General features: G+C 43.0%; 1 protein-coding gene across 7 annotated transcripts in view; it reads left to right on the forward strand.

Annotated features, from left to right (window-relative positions):
* Positions 1–27,018, forward strand: part of AGTPBP1 (ATP/GTP binding carboxypeptidase 1) — a 169,661-nt gene that overhangs the window by 66,379 nt on the left and 76,264 nt on the right. For 6 of the 7 annotated variants that reach the window (XM_075067237.1, XM_032771145.2, XM_032771143.2 and 3 more), the window contains 9 exons: positions 10,294–10,361; positions 11,070–11,133; positions 11,405–11,551; positions 12,175–12,306; positions 15,520–15,613; positions 15,977–16,014; positions 20,900–21,108; positions 22,116–22,293; positions 23,313–23,410. In XM_075067237.1, the coding sequence (XP_074923338.1) occupies positions 10,294–10,361; positions 11,070–11,133; positions 11,405–11,551; positions 12,175–12,306; positions 15,520–15,613; positions 15,977–16,014; positions 20,900–21,108; positions 22,116–22,293; positions 23,313–23,410 (1,028 nt within the window). Of the gene's footprint in view, positions 1–10,293; positions 10,362–11,069; positions 11,134–11,404; positions 11,552–12,174; positions 12,307–15,519; positions 15,614–15,976; positions 16,015–16,194; positions 16,543–20,899; positions 21,109–22,115; positions 22,294–23,312; positions 23,411–27,018 lie in introns of those variants that run through there. The other variant, XM_075067239.1, reaches the window with a different exon arrangement.

Raw genomic sequence — 27,018 nt, forward strand, 5'->3', positions numbered from 1 at the left:
TGCATTTAACTGCGAGTGCTGTTAACCAGAAATTTCTTAATAGAAATTAAATGGTTGAATGGTTATTTTGGCTTGAAACTTGTTGGTGATTTAAGGAAAACTTGGAGAGTGTGGCAAATTGCCGGTATTGTTCTCTGGGTCTCGCGCTTTCTCTTCTCTGGGGTAGGTTCAGGGCGATATTGCTTGCCTCTGAACCAGTCCTTAATCACTCCCCTAGTGTCCTTGGAGGAGGGGAGTGGAGAGGGAGGGACCTGGGCCCGCCCTCTACTCCAGGTCCCAACCCAGGGGCCCTGGGGTTGTGGTGAACCACTTGACTAGCGGTTTCTTCCCCTGGGTTACTTCCCTCTCATACCCGTCAGCTTGTGAAGGGCTTCTCGCCTCTCTTCTATACAAGCCTGGTGCCCCTTACCTAGGGTTTCTGTTGGGCTTCCCAATCCACCGCAGCACTCCTCCAAACCTTCTATTTCTCTCTGGACAAACTCTTCTAATCTGCACTCTGCTCCAATCCAACCTTTCTCCTTCAACTACCACCACCTATCTGACTGAAGCAGGGGTTTATATCCCATGACTGGAGTCAGGTGCTCTAATTGGTCACAGCTGTTCTAGTTAAACTAAAGCAAACCTTCCTCCCTTGGCAGGGAATAAGGCCCCCTGCTAACACTCTTATGCTGCCCTCTGGCCATGCTGTATCACAAGAGTTTTATGAAGACGTGCACTGTGTGCCACGTACGTAAGACCATGAATTCTTGAGTGTTTCTGTTAATTGTACATTAAGTGTTCTCATTGCTAAGTCTAGCAAAAAAAGTTATTTTCTTGCACTACTTCGGTGACCATAACAGTATGTTGCAATGATCACACAGACTTACCTAAAGCAAGTCATTATCAAGTTAGCATTTTGAAAGTCTCTTAAGAAAATCCACTCCACAAAACAATGTAATAGAAACTGAATTTTGAGGTGACTACCTCTTGTTTTCTGAAGATACACTTGTCATACTCTTAGTTACCTGCGGGGACATAGACCAAAGTCTGAAACTCAAATTTGAAATATTGGTTTCATCGGGGAGTCTTGTGCCATTCTTGGAAAATAACTCTCTCTAGTGCTTTTTTCTTGTTGTTGTTTGTTGTTGTTGTCCTTCCACAGTGTCTTAATTTTTTTAAACGTTTACTTCCTCCATGAGTATTCCTCAGCAGTCTAGATCCAGAAGGTCCGAGTTTATTTACTCTTGCTCCCTGTCTGTATGTTTCCATCTAACGTCTCTTGGATTACAGTTAGTCTCTGGCCTAAGAGGTTTACAATCTTTCTTTCTTTGTTTTATATTTATCCAGAGCGTAGTACAATGGGGTCCTTTTCTATGACTAGTGTCGTTAGGTTCTACTCCCTTGACTGCTCTGTTTCATTGTGGAAAAAATCCAGTTGAAATGGCTCAATTGTTTTCCCTAAAAGAAAAATGTTTTGGCATTTCCCTTCTGTCTGAATTTCAGACATTTCTAGTTTTCATTCCAAATGGGAGCAAACTTTTTTAAAATGTCAAACCTTCCCATGGAATGGAAAGTCTGAGTTTTGATCAGCTCTAGTTAACACAATGTTTAGATTTATGGGAGGAGTTATTGTTTCAATCTCTCTGCCTAGTCACACAGACAACACTGCATCATTAATCTTATAGGGGTATGTCTTCATTGCAGAGTTAGCCTTAATGATTGACAGTTGGGTCTGAGCACCTAGATTAACCTGTCTCGGGTGTGAGCAGCCACACTGCAAAGCCATACATGAGTTATTGTGTCCTCAGTGTTGCTGGACTCACCAGTGTGTGTCTCTAAGACTTATGAGGGTACATCTCATGGTTCTCTGTGCTACCCTAAGCTGAACTGTTCTGATTCTTTCCCAGTGACTTGAGAAAACATGTTTGTCATTCAGGGTATGCAGGGGAATTGTGGGAAGGCATTGGACTACTATTGGCAGCTGAGTAATGTAACCTGTATCCTCATTGTAAGGGTGATGGGGGTGGTTCCCAACCTCAGTGAAAGTGACACCTGGGCACTCTTACATCCACAGCTAGCCCTGGTTAAAAGCACACCAGACTTTGAGAGGAGAAGGTTTTGTGCATGATATGAGGGCGATTAGGAGCAGCATCTGAGTGACGGTCACAGTTAACTCTGCAGTGAATACATATATGCATTGTATGTAATTTTCACTCCATAAATACTAGGTACTACTTTTTAATTAAAGTTTATACTCTGGAGAATCTGTGCAGCATTTTTGCAAGAGGATGATTCTGCAGCAGTTTGATCAGTCATGTCATCACAGTACAGATACAGTTTAGAGTTACATAGTATGGAAATATCTAACTTTTTTTCAGTGGCTCATAGCTTTCAAAGCTTTAAATTGGGGCTGTTTTTTATAGGTTGGCTTCATTCTGAAGTGAATGTTTGGTTTTGAAAATAACTGAATAAAAATGGTTCAGCTTGTGATGGGGGTGACCTGACCCCTTAAGATCAGTGATGTCTAGGAGTCAGCCCACTGTCATTAGGTGGTGTGGTCATTTAAGATTTTGGCAGGTCTGATAAACAAAGCCGTAGGTGAAATTGGGCAAGAGGAAATGGTCTCAGGAGTAAGTAGTGTTTCAGAGGAATTCTCATGACTGTTTCCTTGAAATATTGGGACAGGAGCTTGGCAGCTAGGGCAAGACAAAGTTCCTATGTCTCCTGGAGCATTGGAATGAGTTTTGGGAAGGGGATCAGCGCATATGCTGCCGCCTCCCTCATAGAAGGGCAGACATCAGCAGGATGGCCTGCTGAGCGCTCCAAGGTGGAAGACTAAGTGGGGGAAAGGTCCAGCTGAAAGTAAGCTGGCTAAGGCCCTACAGCTAGCCTAAACAACAGCCTTATCTCTATGGAGAAGAGCTGGAGGGATTCCTGTCTGAAGGAGATACCTGCCTCCTCTCATTATGTCAGCTCCGAGAGGAGGGCTGCAGGGAGCTCCTATCTTAGGGAGGGAAGCCAGGAGGACTGTTTGAAATGCAGCCCAATGGCTGCCATAGAAGCTGAGGAGCCACCAGGAGTAGTAGCCTAAAACAACAAGGAACCAGGAGGAGATGACGCATGGTGTGTGACGCTGAGGAATGACCTGCAAGTGATGGATGGTAGGAAACAGTAAAGGGGTGGGAGAGTGGTGCTTCAGGCAGGGTACCTGGCCTGTAACCCAGAGGAATAGGTGAACCTGGGTTCCCCTTCCTCTTCCCAGACCAAGTGAGAAAGTACAGGTTTCAGGAGAGGAAGAGGCCAAGAATCAGTGGTGCAAGTAGAAATTTCTTGCCGGCACTGGACTTATAGGAGGGACACAAGGGAGGGCATGTGACTCCTCCCAACCCTGGGGGCCCCCACGCTCTCTCTGTCCCCTCTGACATCCCCCTTATCTGTCTAAAATTATACAACTGTTTAACAGATACAGTTGTAAAGTGATGCTTTGGGCCCGTGGTGCCAGCTGTACTTCCAGGTGTCATTGAGGTTCCAGCAGCACCTCAAATTGAAAACTCCTTAAATGAAAGAAGGATAGGAAAGACAATCACACCACTTTCCCTTAACACACTATCAGTGCCTCCCTTATGTCCAAACTAAGCTTCTGCCAGGTTGCCTTTGTCTAAGTACTGCTCTCCGCCAGGCACTAGGAAAGCAAAGATGCTGTGCCATCTGAGTTTGATGGAAAAGAGGCATAGAAGTGTGTGAACCATGTGCATCTTGATAGAACTACAGCCCAAATTTTTTTGTTTTCCTCACCATGGCATACAGGAGGGGCAATCAAAATCAGCCTGGCAGAACATGCATGAGAACTGTCTCTGGACAGATAAGCAATTTATCAAAATCACATTCTCTGATCTCTTGGGGTCAAATCCTGTTCCCATTGAGATCAAAAGGAGTTTTGCTATTGAGTTCAGGGAGAACAGGCTTTGATATTTGGAAAGGAAAGAACAAAACCACTCAAGCAAGGGCTATGTTGCTTATACCACAGGTGTCAAAGGCTGCTAACTCATATGAGAAAGTCAGCAGGCATCTGATCTTTGTCCATTGCAAGGGAGAAATCCACAATCAATGAGGCTAGAATGGTCTCTGTACCATATCCAACTCATAAGTCCATCTGCAAAGGATCAAGGAAATATGAAGGCTCCAGATTACTTAAAGTCCTCAGTCCCTTGGTTAGAATGCTCCCATTAGTTAGTATATGTTCATAGTCCAGAGGCTGGAGCAGGAAAGAAGCAAAATGGATATGTTTCCAGGCCAGTGCCTTTTAGCTTCTGCCAAGTAAATGGAAATCTGTTTTTACTATGAAAGATGGTGTTTGGAGTCACCTGCGCAAGTTACATGTCCATCAACCCCACCCATATTCTAGTTAGAACATTCACAAAAAGTCCATTAAGTGTAGGCAGGCATTTTCCAGGGTCTGTTGTGAGCTAAGTGTTCCTTAATGGGCCATTCAACTTGAATTGTCCCTTCATATGCTGGCTAAATACCTTGAAGGTGTTATCATAGTAGCAAACACATAGTGAACATAGCTAATATTCATAACTTCAGATACCAAGATGAATATACACACATAGAAATAGCATAATCATAAGTACCAGCTATTTCACCTACATGCCTATTCCTAAAAGAGATTCTGAAAAATCACACCACGTATCCGAGACCCTATGTGTCAGCACCAAGCCCCACTGGAGTTTTGTTATCTGTTATATAACAGAGAGCGAGCCAGTGATGACTCTGTTTAGCTTAAAGGGCCAAGGTTAATTTTTAGCTGTTCAGGTGTGACTGCACCTTTAGTCAGTGAGGGCATACTGGCTGGCACACATTCAGGTTAATGGGCTTCAGTGTTCCTTTGCAGTTAACTTCTTAATATTCATAAACCTGGTGTGCACTGAGGTGGCTTAAAGCATAACACAGGTTTTTAGGTTTGCAAACCTGTGAACCTCTGCCTCTTTAAGATTTTATTATTTATTATTTTGCTGGTCATAATGTGAGAGGGTATCCCCTTCACCCTCTGCTTATGAGGTTATGTATGTTTTGTAGCACTCTTCTGAACACTAGTTAAAAGGGAAAAAAATGTTTCACTAAGTGTGGACTGATTATTTTCTCTTAGAAGATATGTAATTTTTTCAGGTTCACACTGATTAACACAGAAAACAATTGGGGCTGTTAAATTTTCTTCAAATTCCGTAGAAAATTAAGTTCAGCTATATTTTCCAGTACAATGATGAAATGGATGTTCGTATATACAAACATTAACATGCTTAACTATTCACTTTCCCCCAAATTATGTACTATTTCAGTCTGTTTATATGGAATATGGGAATTGGGTGAGGAGTCATTTCAGCGTATGTATGACTTATTAAAAGACAAACTTTAAGTAGAACTGTATCCTAAACTGCATTATGATATTGTACCCAAACATTGTATTTCAATGGGAGATTCAACTTCCTTTATAGAAATAGAACAGACTCCTGAAAGTCTTACCACAAAAGTGATCCATAGTCATGCAAATAGTCCCATTGTCTTCAATGGGATTGATCAAATGATTAAGGGTTTACAGGATTAGGTTCCAAGTTCGTAAACTGTTCTAGATGAAACTGACAATGCCTGAGCTGTCAGATCAGAAGGAGCGTCATTCGAATAAAGGTGGGCAGATGTGTGATAAACCTTATTGCTAAGATGAGCAACATATTTTCAGGAAAGTTCTTGGCAGATTCCCGAGGCTGCTGGTTTAAGGTAATCCAGTGTCTGGCATTATAATCTTCACTTATAGTTCTCTCACCTACAAAGCTGGAAAATGAGGCATTTGGTTGTTTTTGTTTTGCTGTTCCAGTTAGCAAAATGCATATTAGATTAGCTTTGGCTGCAAAGAAGAATTGTGTGCGTACTGTGAACAACACCCGATTCCTGTCAGACTGCAGAACTGGGCTGATTACAGAATCCAAACAACCTCTGGTCAGTGCAAGCAGAGGCATTCCTTAATGATCTGGACTTGATGTGATGCAGTATGAATGTCATGGATAATTCAGACCAATGGGGAGGAACAGAATCAGAAACACCTTCCATCCCCGTCCCCCCGCCCCTCCCCTCTTGAGGACTCCTGACCAATTTAACAGCACAATGCATACACTAACAAACTTAAACAATGGCTTTGAAGGTGCGCCCGAGAGCACTGTACCAGTTTCCTCCCAGGATCCCATTCAGTTCACCAACCGCCTCGCTGCATTCTTCCCTGCATGGTCCCAGCTAACATCGGACCACTGGGTCCTCAGCACGGTGGAAAGTGGCTACCGTCTTCAGTTTGTTTCGACCCCGCCTTCCCACCCTCCCTCCTCATCCCTTTTCAGGGACCCCTCTCACGAGCAACTCCTTCTGCAGGAAGTTTCGAGGCTCCTTGCGTTGGGAGCCATAGAGGAGGTTCCAGAGGTATCAAGGGGCAGAGGGTTCTATTCCAGATATTTCCTAATCCCCAAGGCGAAAGGAGGGCTCCGGCCCATCCTGGACCTGCGAGCTCTGAACAAGTTCATCAAGAAGCTCAAGTTCCGCATGGTGTCCCTGGGGAACATCATTCCTTCCCTGGATCCCGGAGATTGGTACGCTGCTCTCGACATGAGGGACGCATATTTCCATATCGCAATTTACCCACCGCACAGAAGGTTTCTTTGCTTCGTGGTAAATCGTCATCACTACCAATTTGCGGTCCTTCCCTTCAGCCTTTCCTCGGCCCCTCGAGTATTTACGAACTGTATGGCGGTAGTCGCCGCCCACCTCCGTCGTCGTCGAATTCATGTTTTCCCATATCTCGACGACTGGCTGATTCGAGGGACTTCCGAGGCTCAGGTTACCGCTCATGTAAATATCATCAAAGACCTGTTCTCATGTCTAGGTCTGATCATCAATCTAGACAAATCCATTCTACTTCCTACCCAGAAGATAGTATTCATAGGGGCGATGCTGGACTCCACTCTCGCAACAGCCGGCTTGCCCCCACAGAGGTTCCAATCTATAGTCTCCCTCATTCAGGGACTACGAGCCTTCTCAACAACCTCTGTCCGCACCGCCCTCACTCTACTCAGTCACATGGCTGCGTGCACTTTCATGACGAAGCACGCAAGACTACGCATGCGCCCTCTTCAGACCTGGCTTGCCTCGGTCTACCGTCCACGCAGGGATGCCCTAGACATGATAATCACGATCCCGTCACACGTGCTGGGCTCCCTCAACTGGTGGCTGACTCCCTCCCTGGTGTGTGCCGGTCAACTGTTCCATCCGCCTCAGCCCTCGGTGTCTCTAACAACAGACGCTTCCTCTCTGGGGTGGGGCGCATACCTGGGGCATCTTCGCACCCAAGGCCTTTGGTCCTTGCAGGAACTGAAGCTCCATATCAATGTCCGTGAACTGAGAGCAGTCCGACTGGCGTGCCAAGCCTTCCGTCAACATCTGCAGGGCCGTTGTGTTGCGATTTTCACGGACAACACAACGGCCATGTATTACATAAACAAGCAAAGGAGGGACACTAACTTCTCCCCCTTTGCCAAGAAGTGAGGTACTGTGGACGTTTGTGTAGCCAGTAGCGATAGACTTGGTAGCTCCTTCTCCCGGGTCCGAACACTCTCGCGGACCGCCTGAGCCGATCCTTCCTGCCCACGAGTGGTCCATCGTCCGACATCCTGCTGCTGTTATTCCGGAAGTTGGGGGCTGTCCCCAGATAGACCTCTTGCCCCAAAGGAGAACAAGGAAGTGCCAGGGTTCTGCTCCCTACAGGTCGCTCCCCCTGGGCTCTCTTTCGGACGCAGTTCCCTCATCCCTGGAAAGGGGGTCTATTCTATGCCTTTCCACCCTTTCCCTTAGCCACAGAGTCCTGCCGACCCGCAGCGGACAGGGCCAGGCGAGCCTAATCGCTGCCGGCTGGCTAGGCAGCACCTGTACACCCTGCTGCCTCGACCTTCCCTAGCGTCTCCGATACCCACTACCACTTGCCCGATTCTTAAATAACGGCAGGACTCGGCAGCTTCAACCACCCACCCCAGTCCCCGCACCGTGACAGCGGGCTACTGCGGGTTTAAACCATCGACGCCGCGGCACCAGCCAAGATCCAACAGTCCCTGGGAAGCAGAAACCTCCCCACGGACATCACCGTGAAAGCCGGTTCTCTCATTGGTGTACCAGGTTCCTTGTTCCTGGAAAGCACGGTTCCTGTGATCTTAAGACAGTTTACGCAAGCACCTCTCTCTAGCATCTCCCAAAGCCCGTAGAGTCGGGCAAGTTCCACCGTTCTCACCCGAAGTTTCAAGATTCCTTAAGATTGGAGAACTCACCTCCCCCTTCACTGGGAATCTCAACCTTGTATGTCTAAGGCTCACGGCCCCTCGCCTTCGAGCCGTGAGCCACTGCACGGTGATCTAACCGACGGCCCCTGGTCCACCTGTGAGCTCTGTACTGGTGAGACCCCAACACTACTTTCACAGGATAAGGTGCAGTCTACAACCACACCCACTCCTGCCCCAAGGTGGTCTCTGCCCATATTACAGGTCGCTCAAAGCCTCATGCAGCGCGCAGAGAACGCAGCTACCACAGTGCACCGGGCCCGCCTTTACGAATCCATACGCCCCAGCTATAGCAATGGCGAGCAGATGAAAGGTAAGCCTAGTTCTTACCTCAGAGATCTCGGCATTGTGACCGTCGCCGGAAGCAGAGTGGCTCACACGATTGCCGCCTCAGACCGCCCACTCTTCCAGGGAGCAAAGCCTACCACCGCTTCCTGTCCATGTCGGAATATGCCGGGCACAGGTCGCCGGCATCTCACTAAGCGCTGTTGACGAGAGGAGCGATACGGGTCCGGGCCTTTGGGGCTCATGACTTAAACAGTTTCCGCCCAAAAACGCCCCCCCCCCCCTCCCCGCTCCCGGACCCCACTAGATAAGCCGCTGGGAATCACCTACTGGAATGGATATGAGCAAGCACTCGAAGAAGAAAAGACGGTTACTCACCTCTGTAACTGTTGTTCTTCGAGATGTGTTGCTCATATCCCTTCCACACCCGCCCTCCTTCCCCACTGTCGGAGTAGGCGGCAAGAAGGAACTGAGGAGCGGTGGGCCGGCAGGGGTATATATCCGGCGCCATAGCGACGCCACTCCAGGGGGCACCCTGCCAGCCCACCAAGTGTTGCTAGGGTAAAAGTCTCTGACGAACGTGCACGCGGCACGCGCACACCTACTGGAATGGATATGAGCAACACATCTCGAAGAACAACAGTTATAAAGGTGAGTAACTGTCTTTTTGTCTCACCTGACCTGTGAAAAAGTCAAACCAAAATGAACTGGTACAAATCCAAAGAAAACCCTGATTTGCCTTCCATGGTTCTGTGCTCATGAGAAAGTAGATGTGCATGTGTTCCAAAAATAGTATAATAAACTCTCTCACAAGCTGTTTTTTGCAGTCTGGTGCCCATCCACAAGCAAACCAGAAAGAAACTTTATTGGGGTTATATATTGATTTGTTCTGACATGAAGCAGGTAACATAAACCAGGAGACCAGGGAATCAGATCCCGAAAACCCCCATACTGAGGTGCTATTTGCAAGTCATAAGACAGCAATAATTGCAGAAAATATGTGATTGGTGAGGTAATACACTTTACCCTCTTAATAAGGTGGAGAGGCTCCATAAATTGAACTACAGCTGCTTAATTCACTCCCTTTTCTTTTTCAAATGTTGGCATTACTGTGCTGCAGTCTGTTAGAAGATTATATCTGATAACATGTTAACCCTCCCTCATACACCTAAAAATCCATCTTCCGTCCTCTTTCATTGCCTGTAATAAGGCTGCTGTATAAAAACAGCAGGAAGTTGTTCTGGAAATCTCAAAAGCTGACTTTCTCATGAAATTTCCAGAAATTCCTATTACTCTTATGTGACTCAGAAATGTTGCACAAGATATCTTTCTTCACAGTATTTTTGGCCAAAACTGTGGTGTGTAGTGATATATGTACACTAAAAAAGAAAAATGTTAACCAAAATTAAAAATAAATTCAAAAGCAGTTCAAATTTTGTATTTAAAAATAGGTAAAGGTATGAATTCATTCCTACTATATCTAAATCAGTTTGTTCACCCTAATTTTGATACACTTTTGTACTCTAAATGACTTTTTTATGTGCAGGTTTTCTTTTTCGTAGGTTAGATTTTTCAGAATGTGATATCCAGTTTTTATGTTCAGAAATTGCTCAACTAATTTTATAATCTCCTTTGAGGAAAAAATAATCTCTTGGACTTTCAGAAAAAACCAGGAAGGAAATGACTGCCAAAGGTTCCCCAGCAATAGAAGTTATCCTCTCAACATTAGAGGTAAAACACCTTACTCATGTACGTGTGTATGTCTAAGTTGTATAGTTTGCAAATATCACACTTCCAGTTTTTCAATGTTCTTTAATTTTCTTGGCCACTACAAAAAGATACTTGTTCATGTTCTTGATCATTACATGGTATCTAAGGCCTTGATTCAGCAAGTTTCTTAAGGATATGCCTAGCTATGAATATTCCAAGGAGCTACACTTGTACTTACAGTTAGGCTATGTTTAGGTGCCTTGCTAAATCAGGGTCTAAAAATACATAACTCAAGTGGTTTGAGTTGGAGTCGGAACTCTGAGCAGTGTATTAATCGTTGTTCAGTTCTGATGTTCGAATACAAGATTCTTAAAATATGAAAAAAAAAAACAAAACTTGAAGTATTTACCAAAGAAAATTTCTTTTTACAAGTAAAATTCAAGCAAACTAAAACTGCTTGTTTTGGAAATGTCTGTGGATCTCAAAAGTTGGAGACGTTGGGCAAATATAAAACTACAGCTGGTTTATTTGGGTATTAGCTTTAAGTATGCTAATAACTGAAGCTTGGAAGGAAGGGCATGTGTGGCTGTGGAAAATAAATGTAATAAGGTACTCCCATGTATATGTCTTGAAACAAAACCTAATACTGTTACAAATTAAGCAAGGCTACATCTGCGTCCAGTATTCCATATTTGTTACCAAAACTAAAAGAATATTCTTTAATTTCAGAATACAAGAGATCTTCAGACTACTCTAAATATATTAAATATCCTCATTGAATTGGTGTCAGTTGGTAAGTTTTTTTAATCAAGTGGCAATTTTTTATGCGTACTTTGTGCAAATTGTTATATATTTTTTTCAAGGCATTTAAGAAATAGCTGATTTACATAATTTTATTTTTCTGAGCTTAAAAGTGATCAAAAGTCTACTTTATGCATGTCTATAAAAGTTGAATAGTGCCAACATTGCTTGGTACATTGCAAATGGATATGAAGAAAAGACTAAATAGCTAGGTGTCTTAATATTTTTTAACCACTTCTGATATTTCTATTTTTAATTTCAAGGTGGTGGTCGAAAAGCAAGTGCCTTAGTTTCTAAAGGAGGGACACAGATCTTGTTGCAGTTACTTTTGAGTGCCAGCAAAGACTCTCCACCCAATGAGGAGTTAATGGTGCAGCTTCATTCCCTTCTTGCAAAAATTGGTCCAAAAGGTAATCATAATTATAACAATTAATACTTTATCCATGTGTAATATCCTTCATGTGGTGGTGTCATGGAACTTTTAAAAGATTGTTTCATCATAGATACTAAGTAACTCTATCTTTTCTATTCTGCATTATAACAGTGCTCATAACTGTAGTAGTTGCTTAATGCACTACTGGAAGGCTTTTAAAATGACTACACACCTGTCGCATCTTGTCCATTTATAGTTGGATAAACGGAGAGAAATCAAGAATAAATTTTTGGAAGTATTGACTAATTTAGGATACCTCAAATTTTGAGTGCCCAACTTATATTTAGGGCCTGGTTTTAGGAGCCTGATTTTGGAGGTGTTGAACCTTTCAAGATGGGCACCAGTGTACTCAGCATTAGTGTATGAAAGCATGCATCAGACAAGAATGGAAGAAGGAAATGAAGGGAATGCTGAAATGGAGTTCATGATGCAGAGGAGAGGGGTAGAGATGTAGAAATATCTTTTTTTTTTTTTTTTTTTTTTTTTTGGTCACTTTTTGAATTAAGCTTATTTAGTTACAGAAATAGAATAATTTAGCTTCAAAATCAAATTCAGTGATTTTTTTTTCTTTGGTTTTTGGTTCTGTTCTGTTTGTTACAGATAAAAAATTTGGAGTAAAAGCTAGAATCTGTGGCACTCTAAACATCTCTCTGAATTTGGTGAAACAGAGTTTGCAGAACCACAGGTTAATCCTGCCATGTCTTCAAGTACTAAGAGTATACTCAACCAACTGTAAGTATTGCAAAGCATTCTTTTGTCTCTTTTTTCTATACAGTGCTGGGTAAAGTATTTGACAATGTTTAAAATGGAGAACTAAATTTGTTTAATATTATATGATTACAATGACTGCTATTTTCTGAAGACTTTTTACTACTTTTAAGTCATGTCCCCATGTGTGCTTCAGTTCACTTCAGGTGCCTGTGCGCCTCTCGAGCCCTTGATCGGAGATTTGCAGTTAGCAGTGTCTGTTCGCCCCCTGCACATGCCCTGTGCCTTCTTGTGCTGGATACCGAGAGTATATATAGGGGTGTGTGGGTGAACAACCATTAGTTCCTTTTCACCTGCTTCAGCCTGAGATGGAGCCTTAGTCTTAAGCTTTTCTAATGCTTCAGTAGAGGCTAAGAGTTTTTTATAGTTGTCAGTTGTTTGTATAGTTAGATAATGAGTGAAAGGATTGTTTGACTCCTCTTTCCCTGGGAGAGACTTAATATTTTCCTGACAGGGCATACCTGCCTTTCCAGGTTTCAAATGTTGCCTCTTCTGCTGAGAGGCTATAGCTGTGAGTGACCACTCGTCTGTGTGTCCATTTATAAGGAGATATACCTATCTCGTAGAACTGGAAGGGATCCTGAAAGGTCATCAAGTCCAGCCCCCTGCCTTCACTAGCAGGACCAAGTACTGATTTTGGCCCGGATCCCTAAGTGGCCCCGTCAAGGATTGAACTCACAACCCTGGGTTTAGCAGGCCAATGCTCAAACCACTGAGCTATCTCTCCCCCCGTTGCTTGGGGGAGTCCCACTTCGGCAGGCAAGCATAGAAACTGGGTACGGTTCAGTTCAGTCCAGCTGTTGGTACCCAGGCATGCATTACCCTCTGCACTGACCAAGCAACAGCACCAGATGCCATCAGTGTCTACTTCAGTATGTCCACCATTCGTGGTACTGTTGGCTTTGCTGACTTGCGCCTAAGCCACTGCATCAGTGCTAGTCCCTTACTCGATACTGTAACGGGTTGGGTCACACTAACTCCATCAAGACTGTTACTAGATGTGCTGGGATAGCACTGAGAACAACCCCCCTGCCAAAGAAGGCTTCCCTCCACTCCTGTCTTGCTGAGCTAGACACACCGGTTAACTACAGCACAGACCAAGAGGTTGGGCCACACCCCGCTTCAGTTCACAGAAACTAAGATTCACTTAGCCCAGGGGCTTCTCAGTTAACAGGAACTTTCCCAGCACCCAGTATTTAGTCTTTCTGGGAGCCTAAACCCCAAATGAATCCATTTTACCCTGTATAAAGCTTATACAGGATAAACTCATAAATTGTCCACACTCTATAACACTGATAGAGAGAGATGGACAGCAGTTTGCTCCCTGGGTATTAATTACTTACTCTGGGTTAATTTATAAGCAAAAGTGATTGTAGTAAGTATAAAAAATAGGATTTAAGTGGTTTCAAGTATTAACAGACAGAACAAAATAAGTGCCCAATCAAAGCAGTTTGCCTGAAAGGGGAGTGTGTAGGAGTCTGCCTGATGAGCCAAAGGTGATTTCGGATGTAAGTAAAACTCAGGCGTTTGTAGTGGCTCAGCAGAGCAGTGCTTCTGTAGAACAAAGTAAAGATGAACTGGTGCTTACAAAGATTCCTGAAGAAAAAAAAATTTTCAGGGTAGTCTTTGCAAGCAGTTTGCTGCAACTGAAGGGTGTGGAACTGATTTGATCAAGGAAGTTTCAGTTCCTAACAGCCAGAAACTTTTATGTTGTGAATGGATCCACTGACTTTCCTTTTGAAAGATCCAGTGTGGATCACTTTGAGAAGGTCTCAGGTGGAATGAAAATTGTTAAGCAAGTTAAACAGTCCTATAACCACGTGGTTGTGCTTGACCAGTTTGTTGGGAAAACAATGTTGTTGGGACAGAAATGTCTCCATGTAGATTGTGTATATTGAAAAAATTCACCAGGGCAAATTCTATTCACACTATTTTTCCAAAATGTTGCATAACAGATGCCAATAGCACAGAGGGGGAACACGTACATCACTGCTGGTGCTGCTGGTTTTTGAACATTTCAGACTTCCTAAGTAGCCATCTTGTGTACGTCCAGAGCCAGGCCCCCGCCCCCCACTTTTTTTTTTTTTTTTAAATTACCCCCTTACAGCTAGATTATGGTCTCTCATTGCAAGCTCTTATAGGAAGACATAGACATGTTTGTGCAATGCCTAGCACAGTGGGATCCCAATCCTGATTGGAGTCTCTAGATGGTACCGCAATAGAAATAATACTACAGGCACTTATTTCAGACAACGACTAGTGTACCTTTTCATCCTGATGCTGAAGGACACACCCTCTAGTCATCGGAACTTGATACATTTTCTTCTGTAAATTTTAGAAACGATCCTCTTCTTGACAAAATATACATTCTAAGGGAGAAAAGCCTCCTTGCTGTACATCTTAATAAAGGAAGGGAAAACAAAGTGTACATGGTAAATAATTTCCATTAGTTCTTATTGATCTCAAATAGAAATCACCAGAGACTTCAGTGTGCATGTAAAACAGCAGATTTCTGCCAACACTAATGTATATTTCCTTTTGTAATATCCCCAGTTCTGCACCTTCCTGCAACGATTGTGCTGCCTCTTTAAAGTGAACGGCACATTAGCGAGTGCCCGCTTTTCCGAAATAATAGGCTGTGCAGTGCTTGATACCAGACTTCCTACTGAGTCCATTCAGACACAACCAACTTTCCATCTTTGTGATACACTTCAATAGCACAGCTTCAGTAGACCCTTGCTAATAATCACTCACTGGGAAACTCATTGCAGATTCCTGAATTCTGAGGATCAGTAAATGAACAAACCATAAAGTGAAACATTTTGTGATGCAGTATCTTCACTTTTTTCAACAAGTATAGTTAACTTCAAAGCATATTAGTAAAGGCTCAGTAATATAGTATGTAAAAACAATAATATGAAACTTCACTAGAGTACTCATATTAAATGGTTGCTGAGGAGTAATGTGGAATGGTGGATTCATGAAATAAGAATTAGTAAGATGCTATTTTGTCACTTTTGTTCCATGGTTTAAGCACAATAGTGCATATTATCTAAATTCAGCTTGTAAATTCCCTCTGCTTGATTTTGATTTCAGGAAATCAATATTTTCAAGATTATTCTAATCTTCATACTACATTATTTCACAAAATCTGTTTTTAATTTTTACTCCTTTCAGCTGTAAATGCAGTATCCTTGGGGAAAAATGGAGTTGTGGAACTGATGTTCAAGATCATTGGCCCTTTTAGTAAAAAGAATACTGGTCTTATGAAGTGAGTAAAAGTTTTTTTAACATACTATATTCAAAAACTGAAGATGCTTTTCAAACTTATTTGTTGATGAAAATATTTTTTTAAATCAAATCTTTACTAGTATTTGACAGTTAAATGGCAAGGGGAGAAGACCTCTTTCCACCCACAACAAACCCAAGATTCTGTTAGGGCCTGTCCAGAGCCATGTAGCAAAATCTTCAAATTTGTGTTTATAGTCATTATTGCCTTTTACCTTTGCACCCCTTTCTCATATATCAGTCACTTGTCTTAAAAAAAAAAAAAAAAAAAAAAAAAATTGATGGTTTTACCATGTTGTAGATTAAATGTACTAATTTGTTGTTTCTCTTCTTTTTATGTTGACAGGGTTGCGTTAGACACACTTGCTGCATTGCTAAAATCAAGTAAGTGTTTCACTACTAGAAACTATTTTTACTGAAATATAAAAACTAGATTAAAATAATATTAAGAGTCTGGCTGAAATTAAGAGAAGCCGAGAAATGTAGAATTTAAGCTGAAATTCATCATTAATACGTTCTGTTTGTTACTGCCACACGTATAACGCATAGTAACTCTTTATCCAGTTATGCAGCACAGAGACTACCTGACTTAGGCAGAGACTGACTTGGATCCTGAGAAGTGGAAGAAGCCTTTTTACAGATACTCAACCATGCCCCTCAACAGTAGAGTCTATGACCCTTTTCTCCCAGCCCTGATTACCATGTGTGTCAGTGAGGGTGCTGGGGGATGGCACCAGTGTAGTCTGTCATAGTCAGGTTGTCACTAAAGAGGTCTTGGGGTCAAGAGTATGTATCCTTTTGCTGATAGCTCTAACGCGCAGCTATAGGGAAGTGACAGGGCCCATCCTTCTCCAATGGCAGCTGAGCACGAGAGGAGAGTGATGACAAATTCCGCCCCCACTGACTCTTCAGGTATGTTATGGGCAGTGGTGCAAGTGGAATTCATTTTTTACCGGTACGGGGGTGGTGGGCATGTAATGTCCTCAAGTGACCCTCCACGTGACTCCTCCCCAGCCCGGGGCCCCCACACGCTCCCTGTCCCCTCCCCATGATCCACCCCCCTTACCCTTCGGAACCACAGTGGCGAAAGGAGCAAAGCATAGGGCCACTGAGTGCCTCCATGCCCACAGCTCGTCTGGCATGGCTGTACTGCCCCGAGCCCTGTCCTCTGGTAAGGCTGCTATACAGATGGAGGAGACCCCGCGTGGAAGGAATGGGGACGGTACAGCTGCACTGGAGGAGCTGAGCAGCCCCACGTTCTGCTGCTCCTCTTTCCGGTATGCCGTACCAGCTATAAATATCTTTCTGGTACGGTGTTCCTAGCTGTGCTGCCCTACTTGCACTGCTGGTTAAGGGTCATGATCCTCTTCCCTCACAAGAACTGTATGCAAGTTATGGTAGTCGTAGAACTTCATTAGATTGGGTAGGCATTAAGGGGTGGTCAGGGCTTATGGAGAACATCTTCAGGGGTTTGAATGGAAGCTCATTTGCATAAAGTCTCTGCCCCATTTTGTACTGCGCTAGCTATCCTCATGTTTGATCAAATTAGTACACAACCTGCCTCTATGACTCTCAGGACTGTGTAGTAGTAAGTAGTTTTTAGGATTCATCCCTAAGAGAATGCCAATGGAAGCAAATATTATCTCAGAATAATGTTGGTCTGCTGCTATGTAAATGCAAAGTCAAAGCTGAGATTTATGGAGAATTAAGAAACTGAGATGTGTATTTTCAGAACAGGAGACCTTAAATGATGATGTGTGTAGGAAAGATAGGAAGTATGGTAAGAAACTTGATGGACAGGAAGTATGGCTTAGATAAAAAGTGGGAAACAAGGTTAAATTATGAAGGCTGAATATTAAAAAAGAAAAAACCCACAATCATGTAAGGACAAAATTAGGCTAAGGCACAAAAAGATTTTAACTAGCTAGGGACGTAAAGGGTAACAAAAAACATTTTTACAAATACATTACAAGGCTAAAATAGGGAAAGAGTAAATTTCAAATTACTTAAAGTTAGATGTCTTTAAGCTGGCAGGGCCTGACGAAATACATGCAAGAATACTTAAGGAGCTGGCTGAAGAGCTGACTGAGCCATTAGTGATTATCTTTTGAGAACTGTTGGAGGATGGGAGAAGTCCCAGAATTCTGGAAAAGAGCAAATATAGTATCTATATATAAAAAAGGAGGAATAAGGGCAACCCAGGGAATTATAGACCAGTCAACTTAACTTTGGCACCCAGGAAGATAATGGAGCAAATAATCAGTTTGTAAGCATCTAAAAAATTAAGGTCATAAATAAGTCGACATGGATTTGTCTAGAACAAATCATGTCAAACCAACCGAATATCTTTCTTGTGGATGGAGGGGAAGCAGATATGATATATCTCAACTTTAGTAAGGCTTTTAATATTTGTCTCCCACAGCCTTCTTATAAGCAAACTAGGGAAATATGGGCTAGATGAACTTACTACAAGGTGGATGCATAACTACTCTCAGAGAGGTTTTTCAGCCAGTTGCCAATGTTTCACAGTCAAGCTGGAAGAGCATATCAGGAGGGGTCCTTCAGGGATCTGTACTGAATCTAGTTCAATTTAATATCTTCATAAATAATTTTGGATAGTGGCATAAAGCACATTTAAAGTTTGTGGGTTGGGGAAAGTGGGGGTTACAAGCACCTTGGGGGACAGGAGTAGAATTCAGAATGATCTGGACAAACTGGAGAAATGGTCTGAAAAAAATAGAATGAAATTCAGTCAGGACAGATGCAAAGTACTACACTTAAGAAGGAATAATTGATCGCACAAATACAAAATGAGAAATGACTGCGTTAGAAGGAGTACTGTGGAAAAGGAACTGAGGGTTATAGTGGATCACAAACTAAATGTGAGTCAGCAGTGTAATACTGCTGCAAAAAAGTGAACATTCTGGGTTGTATTAGTAGGAATGTTGTAATAAGACACTAGAAAAGTAATTCTTCCACTCTACTTAGCACTAATAAGGCCACAACGGTGCAACTGTGTTTAGTTCTGGGCACCATACTTCAGGAAAGATGTGGACAAATTGGAGAAAGTTCAGAGGAGAGCAACAGAAATGAGTAAAGGTTTAGAAAACATATCCTATGATGAAATATTGGGGAAACATGGGTTTATTTAGTCTGGAGAAGAAAAGACTGAGGGGGGACAAGTTTTTCAAGTATGTAAAGATTTTTATGAAGAGAAGGGTGGTACATTTTTCTTCTTATTCACCCAGGACTGAACAGCGAGAGAGATTTAGGCTAAGCATTAAGAAAAGCTTCCTAATTGTAAGGGTAGTTAAGCAGTAGATCCAATTACCTAGGAGGTTGTGAAATCTCTATCTTTGGAGGTTTTCAAGAACAGGTTAGACAAACACGTGTTGGGAACGGTCTAAATAATACTTTACTCCCCTGCACTGACACAAGACTGACTCGTCACCTATCAAGTCTTAAATTTCTGATATTCTATTATATAAACTGAGATTCTGCTTGTGTTCTTTTTGAGATAAGTGTTTCTCGTTTCCTGAAGGTGCTGGCCTTTAGGATTTTCTCTGCATTCCTGAGGCATATAACTGTGCGCCAGAAATGCATAATTTGTGAAGAGTTTCATTTATAAAATGAAAATTTTAAATCTAAAAGAAAATAGAAGTGCCCTCCTAAATCTTAAACTAGTGATTATCTGTAAAAATCTCTCTCTAGTTTTGATTGCAGAACTGTGCGTTATAGCACTCAGTTTTCCCCTCAACCTCACAATAGTGGGAGTCCATGACACTTTCCCCAGCCCTGACTGCCGTCTGTGTCAATCAGGTTTCTAGGAGATGGCACCAAAGTATATAGTGTCTTCCTATAGTCTGTCTGTCTAATTAAATAGGTCTTAGGTAAGTGTGAAGTAAGTGTTGTTTGGTGACAGCTCTAAAATGGAACTGTAGCTAGGGAAATAAAAGTGCTGGTATCTTACTGAATTTTTTTCCTTTTTGGTTGAAATAATTTTTTAATCAGTTATATTCTTCCACTTCTGTGTTACTGTATCCTGGCCACCAATCTCTTATGTATTCAGTTGAAAAACTTGAACTTTAAAATTTCTATCTAATCAGGGAACTAGTTTTTGACTGAAGTTCTATGATTTTGGTATGTTTGAAAATTTTGAGGTTTGAGCTCATAATATGAGTGTGAGCAACAGATAAAGGGTCTGTAGCCTCTTCCTTACATTTTATAGGTGAAGTAAATGTATAGTAGGCATGCGTACATACCTTTTATGTAATTGATTTACTGGTTTTGCTGACTTGTGCTTCTTAACTAGTAAAGAAGAATCTTAAGAAGAAACTAGGGAGGTTAAATGCAGAGTTAAGTTTGAGGAACGATGCAAACAAAAGTTGATATTTATCACTGCAATCTGTCTTCAGACAAGTAGTGTTTTCTAAACCTGTTCTATTGTTAAATCTAAACCATAAATAAAATTTTTGTATGGGAGTTAACCTGGAGTATCAGTCACAGAGAGATATTATATTCATAGCAAAAATACTTATGAAATAGTGTAATTGTTGTTCAAAATTAATTATAATTAAAAGTAGCACATCTACATTTACTGCTTGCCAATGTCTGTTTTATAAAACAAATAATTTATGAGCTATACAATCCAGAAAACATTTTTTGTACACATTTAGCTTATTGTCCAAACCCATTTATTTTTGAACTGGGGTTTTTATAAAAAATTTAAATGTTATCTTGGAACAAATATTAATAAAAATTTATAAACTCATGGAAAAATTAAGTTAAAAAGGAAACATTGGTCCCAAGTACCTGTCATAGTGCCACCTGTCACCATTTCATCAGTTCAAATAAATTGCAAGGCTTAAAACATCTAGGAAATTTGATCCTTATTTACATATTCTGTTCAATCACAATAGAGAAGCAAGTCAAATCTGAGTGAATACAGTTTTTTCAGCCAACTTAAGTATGAGTTTTAGAATGACTTAGTTACAGACTTTGTGTTCTGATACAGAAAACAGATGCAAAGCATGCACAGGTATGTCAGGAACTTGCCTTATGTACTTCAGTGGAAAAAAGGGAAACGGTACTAAAGATGACTGGAGTGCTTGTCGCCATAATGATTCCATAAAATGGAACACAAGTGAAGTTACTAGCTTTAAACTTGATCTAAAAGTAATATTTACAACTGATGATGATGATGATTAGTGAAAACAAGAGCTCGGTTATTATATGCTTTAGCAATCTTTAATTTCTTTTCTTTCTTAAGAAACGAATGCCAGGAGAGCAGTAGACAGAGGATATGTCCATGTGCTTTTAACAAGTTATGTAGATTGGCACCGTCATGATAGTCGACACAGACACATGTTGATCCGTAAAGGAATCTTACAGTGCATTAAAAGTGTTACAAATATCAAGTTGGGAAGGAAAGCGTTTATTGATGCCAATGGGATGAAAATTCTTTACAACACTTCCCAAGTGAGTTTAATTTCTTTTTTTGCTATGATTGCACATGAAGATTTTTTCTGTGTGCTATTATTATGGGTATGCTTTTATAAATGGTCTCATGATTCTTAGTAGTTGTCTTGTAGAAACTCAGTGCTAACTTCTAAGATCAAAAGTACAAAACAGTTAAATTGCTTTTCACCATTGAATTGTTAGTGTAAATTGTAAACTACTGTTCCATGGTAAAAGTGTATTTGGCTTTTTTTATATCAGTGTATAACCATATATAAAACACATGTAAATGTTTAGCTAATCCAAACCTTCATTGGTTAAATGTTTTGATACCTTGCCCCAGAAAAAAATGTTTCTCGTGCAACAGAACATCTAGTACATTGCTCTACTATTATTGGGAAGGACATTAACACATTTCCTGTGCTGAATTACAGCTGTCAAGGCTGGTACACCACCGGTTATGTGAATTGATAGGGGTTTTTATTGCTTTCCATTTCTAGTTGAATGCTGAAAGTCTCTGTCTTCTGCTTTACATCCTAAGGTATAAAGCAGAAATCGTATACTAAGGTAGTGCATCATTGTTGTGTTCTATGTGGTGGTAGTGCTCTGCCCTGCTACAAGAATTAATTTAACTTCTGTGCTTGGTCTCATTCTTTGGCTTGGCTAACGCTGGAGAGAGGCAATGTGATGGAAGTGTTTTATACTACTTGACAGTAATTTAGGCTACCAATTGAGAGACTTTGAGCTCCAAAGAGAATACTCTTCCAAATGATAAAGGTGTAGCAGAGTTGGAGGAGGATCTACAGGTTTCAGTCAAATGGAGTAGGCAAAGTTTCTTTTATATTCCATTTATTCAAGCTGTCTTAAAAACTTAGTATAACTATATTTTTATATTAAATTCATGTTGTACTGGAGTTTTTCAGTGGCAGTATAATCTAAAATATTCTAGTCTTTTGTATGCTCTACATGCAGTACTATGTTTCTAAAAATAGTTTGCATTCCATTGTTTTCATTCTTTTTTGTAACAGGATTGCCTTGCTGTGAGAACTCTTGATCCGCTAGTCAACACATCAAGTCTTATAATGAGAAAATGTTTTCCTAAAAACCGTCTTCCACTACCAACTATTAAAAGTGTTTTTCGTTTCCAACTACCAGTTATCCCTATTAGTGGTCCTGTGGCTCAGCTGTACAGTTTGCCTCCTGAAGGTATGGTCAGATTGTAATATGTTGGCTTTTGTGTATATATATATTTAACACTTCTCTGCTAGATCGATCAGACTTGCACATGTGTTTGTGATTATCTAGTCCTCAAGAGCTTGGGCTCACTGGAGAGAGTGAATTAAGTTTTGGAGCCAAGTGTGAAATTCTGTCTCCTGTACTATATGTGTGCAGGTTAGCTAACAACAATTTTGTCTGCATGTGTGTGGCTATAGGCTGAATTTACTTTCTTCCAGTTGTCCAAATAGGCCCTGATATTGCATTCATTAAGGAACTCATCAACAGAATGAGTGCCTAAATGATCTTTTCCAAAAATCTGCAAAATTCCTGCACAAAATCCATTTGAATTTTTAGAGTATTTTCTGTGATCCGTAATAAGCTAAATTCACCAATAGTGTAATTGAATACATATGCACTGAAGCCACTGGAGTATGCCCATTCGTACCAGCAGCAAATTTAGCCCATTGTCCCTGAATTGTATCATGCAACAGTTAATGTGCTTACCTTAGCTTATTTTCCATTTGAATGAATTAAAAACATTAAGTTCTTTCCTTCATACTACTGGAGCCAGATCAAGTCCAAAATCTAGCAGTGCAAAGTATCCAGAAAGGAAACTTAAATTTCCCAGCCCTGTTTGGAAGAGGTGGTCACATGCTGAGCAGAGAAGGCCCGATCCGGAGGAGTTGGTCCAAAGTGTCTTCAGTGCATATGTTAGAAAACATTTTCTATGTGAATATTTTTTTTAAAAAAAGTGGAAAAACAGTTTAAATGTTCTTACTGGACAGAAATATAATAGATGGTTCTGCACTATTGCCAGCTGAGCCTTCTGTTTCTGATACATCTGGTAATGTTTAGCGTTCACATGTTTCACAGAAGTTCAATTTGTGTGGTATTGACAGATTTCAGTTGGTTAGTGAAAAAGTTTTACACATTACATTTTTTTTCTGGACTGTACATGTTGTAGAAAACCTACATCTGCCTTACTTATAGAGCATTTTATATCACAGTGGATGACGTAGTAGATGAAAGTGATGACAATGATGACATCGAAACAGAAAGTGAGATTGAAAATGAAAATGAAGATGACAAGGACCACCTCTTTAAAGTTAGTACTAGACCTAATCAAAGGGACCAGATTTATACCATTAATATATTTTTCATTACTTCAAAAGTTCACTTTTGCCATACCCATAACTATGTGTTCATGTATTAAGGTGATATCAGTTGTGAGTCCAGCTGGGATTTCTACAGGGGCGTAATGGAGATGGGCATCAAGATAGTTGCTGAAAGTCTATTGAAAATGAATGGAAGCTGGCTGTCGTCTTCCCTTGTGTCCTCTTGAAAAAAAACCATCTTCTGTAGTTAAGATTCAAGATTCCTACCTATTGTAGGTCTAAAATATCTGTTTCACACATCAGTGATTTAATATCTCCAGATGTTGGCACGCTGACTCTTCAGAGGGCAATTGAATTTACATGCAGTTTATAGCAGAAATATTTAAAATGTTCCCTCTGAAGTATTGCTCTGCCATCTGCTCCTTTTGCATCCCTCCCTAAATGACCACAATCCCCACGAACTGTACATATGCATGCAGACACTTTCAGATGGTAACTTTTGGCCCTGGGCCACATTTGTCCATTTTTAAATTAAACGTGCATGCTTTTTGTCAGAGTGAAGTTTCCGCCTTCCAAAATCAAGCCCCACTTTTCCCACGTCCACCTTCATGTGACCCTCCTTTAGGATTTCCCCCTTACCTCTTATGGAATCCTGCTGCTCTGTCATCTCATCCAGAGCCCTTTCTCTTGCAGTCCATCTGCCTAACATCCATAAAATGGACACTGATAAACAGATTATCAGTGTTTAAAAGCCAAATGTTGTTGTCGGAAGGTGAAGTTGTGGTAAGGTGCAGGGATGTTATGGAATGGAAAGATGGAACAGTAGGAGTGAAGCATGAGGGAAGTCTGGGTTACATTAGGTTGCAATGGAGCAATACAGTGGGACATGCAGGAGAAATGCAGTTCTTCAGAGCAAGTACAAGAAGTGGGATGGTGGAGAGGGAAGAGCATGTTGAGGTATCAGGGCTCTGCATGAGTCGTTACACAGGGTACAATATGCATCAATACTGATAACGTCCGTGTGAATAACTACCAGAGTTGAAACATACTTATTAAAGCTGGGAAATTTATACATCAAAACCCTACTTAACTTTGAGATAAGTGGTGTTTTGGGGTTTGTTTGGTTTTTTTTTTTTTTTTTAGAGTAGGCCATAAGCCAAACTAATGCAAGTTCTTCTTCGAGTGGTTGTTCATGACCATTCAAAGCAGGTGTGTGCGCGCGCGCTGCGTGCACACTAGCCGGAAGATTTTCCCCTAGCAGCGTCCGTAGGGTCGGCTCAGGCGGCCTATAAAGGGGCCCGCCGACCCTCCACCCCCTCAGTTCCTTCTTACCGGCTAACTGGAACTTCTCTTGCATAGCAATCTGGTAGTGTTCTGTCCGTACCTTTTTAGTTCATGTATTCAGTTATATTATAGTTAGTTGGATAGCTCTTTATATATAGTTTTGGTAGTTGGGGCGGGGGGGCCACCCTCCCCCGCAGCCTTCGTCCAAGACCCGGCACCAAGCGGAGTCGGGTCATAGGAAGTCGGTCTCAGTGTGGCACCGCTCACCTTAGCCGGTGCCCGCCAAGAAAAAGAAGCCGGTGAGGGATCGGTCTCCCCACCAGGACTCGAGGCCGACTCCACCAGTGGGGCTAAGTGGACAGGCTGGGCTACAGCCCCCTGTGGTTCCGTCGACTCCCACACCGCAGAGAGGGCGGTCGAGTCCGGACCAGCCCAATTCTCCGGACCTCAGCAGAGACACATGCCCCCCGTCGACGCTGGAGGTGTTCGAGGCAGCATCAGACCTGATGGGTTTCCCGGCACCGACCTCCCCGCATCGTAGGGAGTTGCCTACTGTGGTCCGCCCACCGGTACAATTTAGAGGCAAGCCAGCCATGGTATCACCTCCCTCCCCGCACCGAGCTGCGAAGGTGGCACCGGACCAGAGGAGAGGCTCCCTGTCGCCTTGGCACCGCTCACCTTCGGTGCCGGGCGCTGCTCCCCCCAGGTCTTCATGCTCAGAGACCTCAGATTCAGAGGCAGACTCCTATCGCTCCAGCAGGTCGCGGAGCAGGAGATCGATGTCGGGAGCGAGCCACCAAGGTTACCCGCAGTGGCAGCAACAATGGCAGCCACCCTCGCAGTGGCTGTTTTGGACCCCCTGGGCCTACCATCAGTCGGTAGGCAAGGTATTTGGCCCTTGGTCACGATCGGCTTCGATGTCCTCGACGTCGGTGGCCCCGGCACCGCTGCCTCCCCCACCGGCACCGTCGGCGGGCAGGGGTGTGCCTTTGTCAAGTTCAGCACCCCCTAACTGGGCAGCGGCTTTAGTTCAGGCTCTGCCGGCACCGCATAATACACCAAGTCGTTCGCTGGTACCCCGGTACTGGCCGCAGTGCCAGATTCGGACTCAGAACCGGCACCGCAACCTCAATACCATGTGCCGCAGGACCCCGAAGGGCCGCATGCACCGGAAGAAGGGCTGCTCCATGTAATCTCTTCATCGTCCTCCCCCGACGAGGCGGTCTCGGGCACGGCTGTGGCTCCGGCCCTCGAGGACACTTGAATTCTCCAGCAATTGCTTCGGCAAGCAGCTCAAAGCCTCACAATCCAAGCGGAGGAGATAGAGGTGGATGCGGACCCTGTAGTGGACATCCTGGCCCCCTCAGGGCCATCCAGGGTAGCCCTCCCACTGATAAAGACGATAGCGGATACGTCCTGCACCCTATGGCAGACACCAGCCTCATTGACCCCTACTGCCAAGAGAACGGAGTGCCGCTACTTCATCCCCTCTAAAGGGGACGAACACCTGTACACCCACCCTGCCCCAGACTCCCTGGTAGTAGATGCAGCTAGCCAGAGTGTCAAGGGTTCCAGGGGTCAATGCCAAAGAGCAGAGACGCAAAAAGACTTGAGCTCTTTGGCAGGAAGATGTACTCCACGAGGGGACTCCAACTCTGCATTGCCAATCAACAGGCAATAGTAAGCCGATTATGGCCGTAACACATGTTCGGCCATGACGAAGTTCGCGGAGCTCCTTCCTCAGGACTCGAGATCAGAATTTTCGACCCTAGCGAAGGAGGGCAAACTGATCTCTCGAGCCTCCCTTCAGGCCACCTTAGATGCAGCTGACTCAGCCTCTGCACCCTGGCCATGGGCTTGGTCATGCGGTGGGGCACCTGGCTCCAGGTCTTGGGCCTGCCCTATGAGGTCCAGCAGACGTTTCAAGACCTCCCCTTCAAAGGGAAGACGTTGTTTTCAGAGAAAACTGACAAACGTCTCCATAGTTTAAAGGACTCAAGGGCCACACTTCGCTCGCTGGGCTTGCATACCCCCACGACCCAGCTCAGACAATTTTAGGCCGCAGGCGGCCCCTCGCCCATACCAGCCACAGGCTCGCCAGGAACTGGGGCGCAGGTGAGGTAGAAATGGCAGGAGGCGTCATCAACGCCACCCCTCCGGCCAGGCGTCTAACCAGTCGAGACCACATCTGGGCCTATTTGATGGTACAGTCAAGGACGACGTACCAATCAAGACTCTGGATCCTCCCACCCCTACCTTTTGGGTCACGTCTGTCCCACTTCTACCATGCCTGGTCCAGACTTATGTCAGACAA

This window comes from Chelonoidis abingdonii, chromosome 6 (assembly GCF_003597395.2).
Source record: "Chelonoidis abingdonii isolate Lonesome George chromosome 6, CheloAbing_2.0, whole genome shotgun sequence".
Lineage (NCBI taxonomy): Eukaryota > Metazoa > Chordata > Testudines > Testudinidae > Chelonoidis > Chelonoidis abingdonii.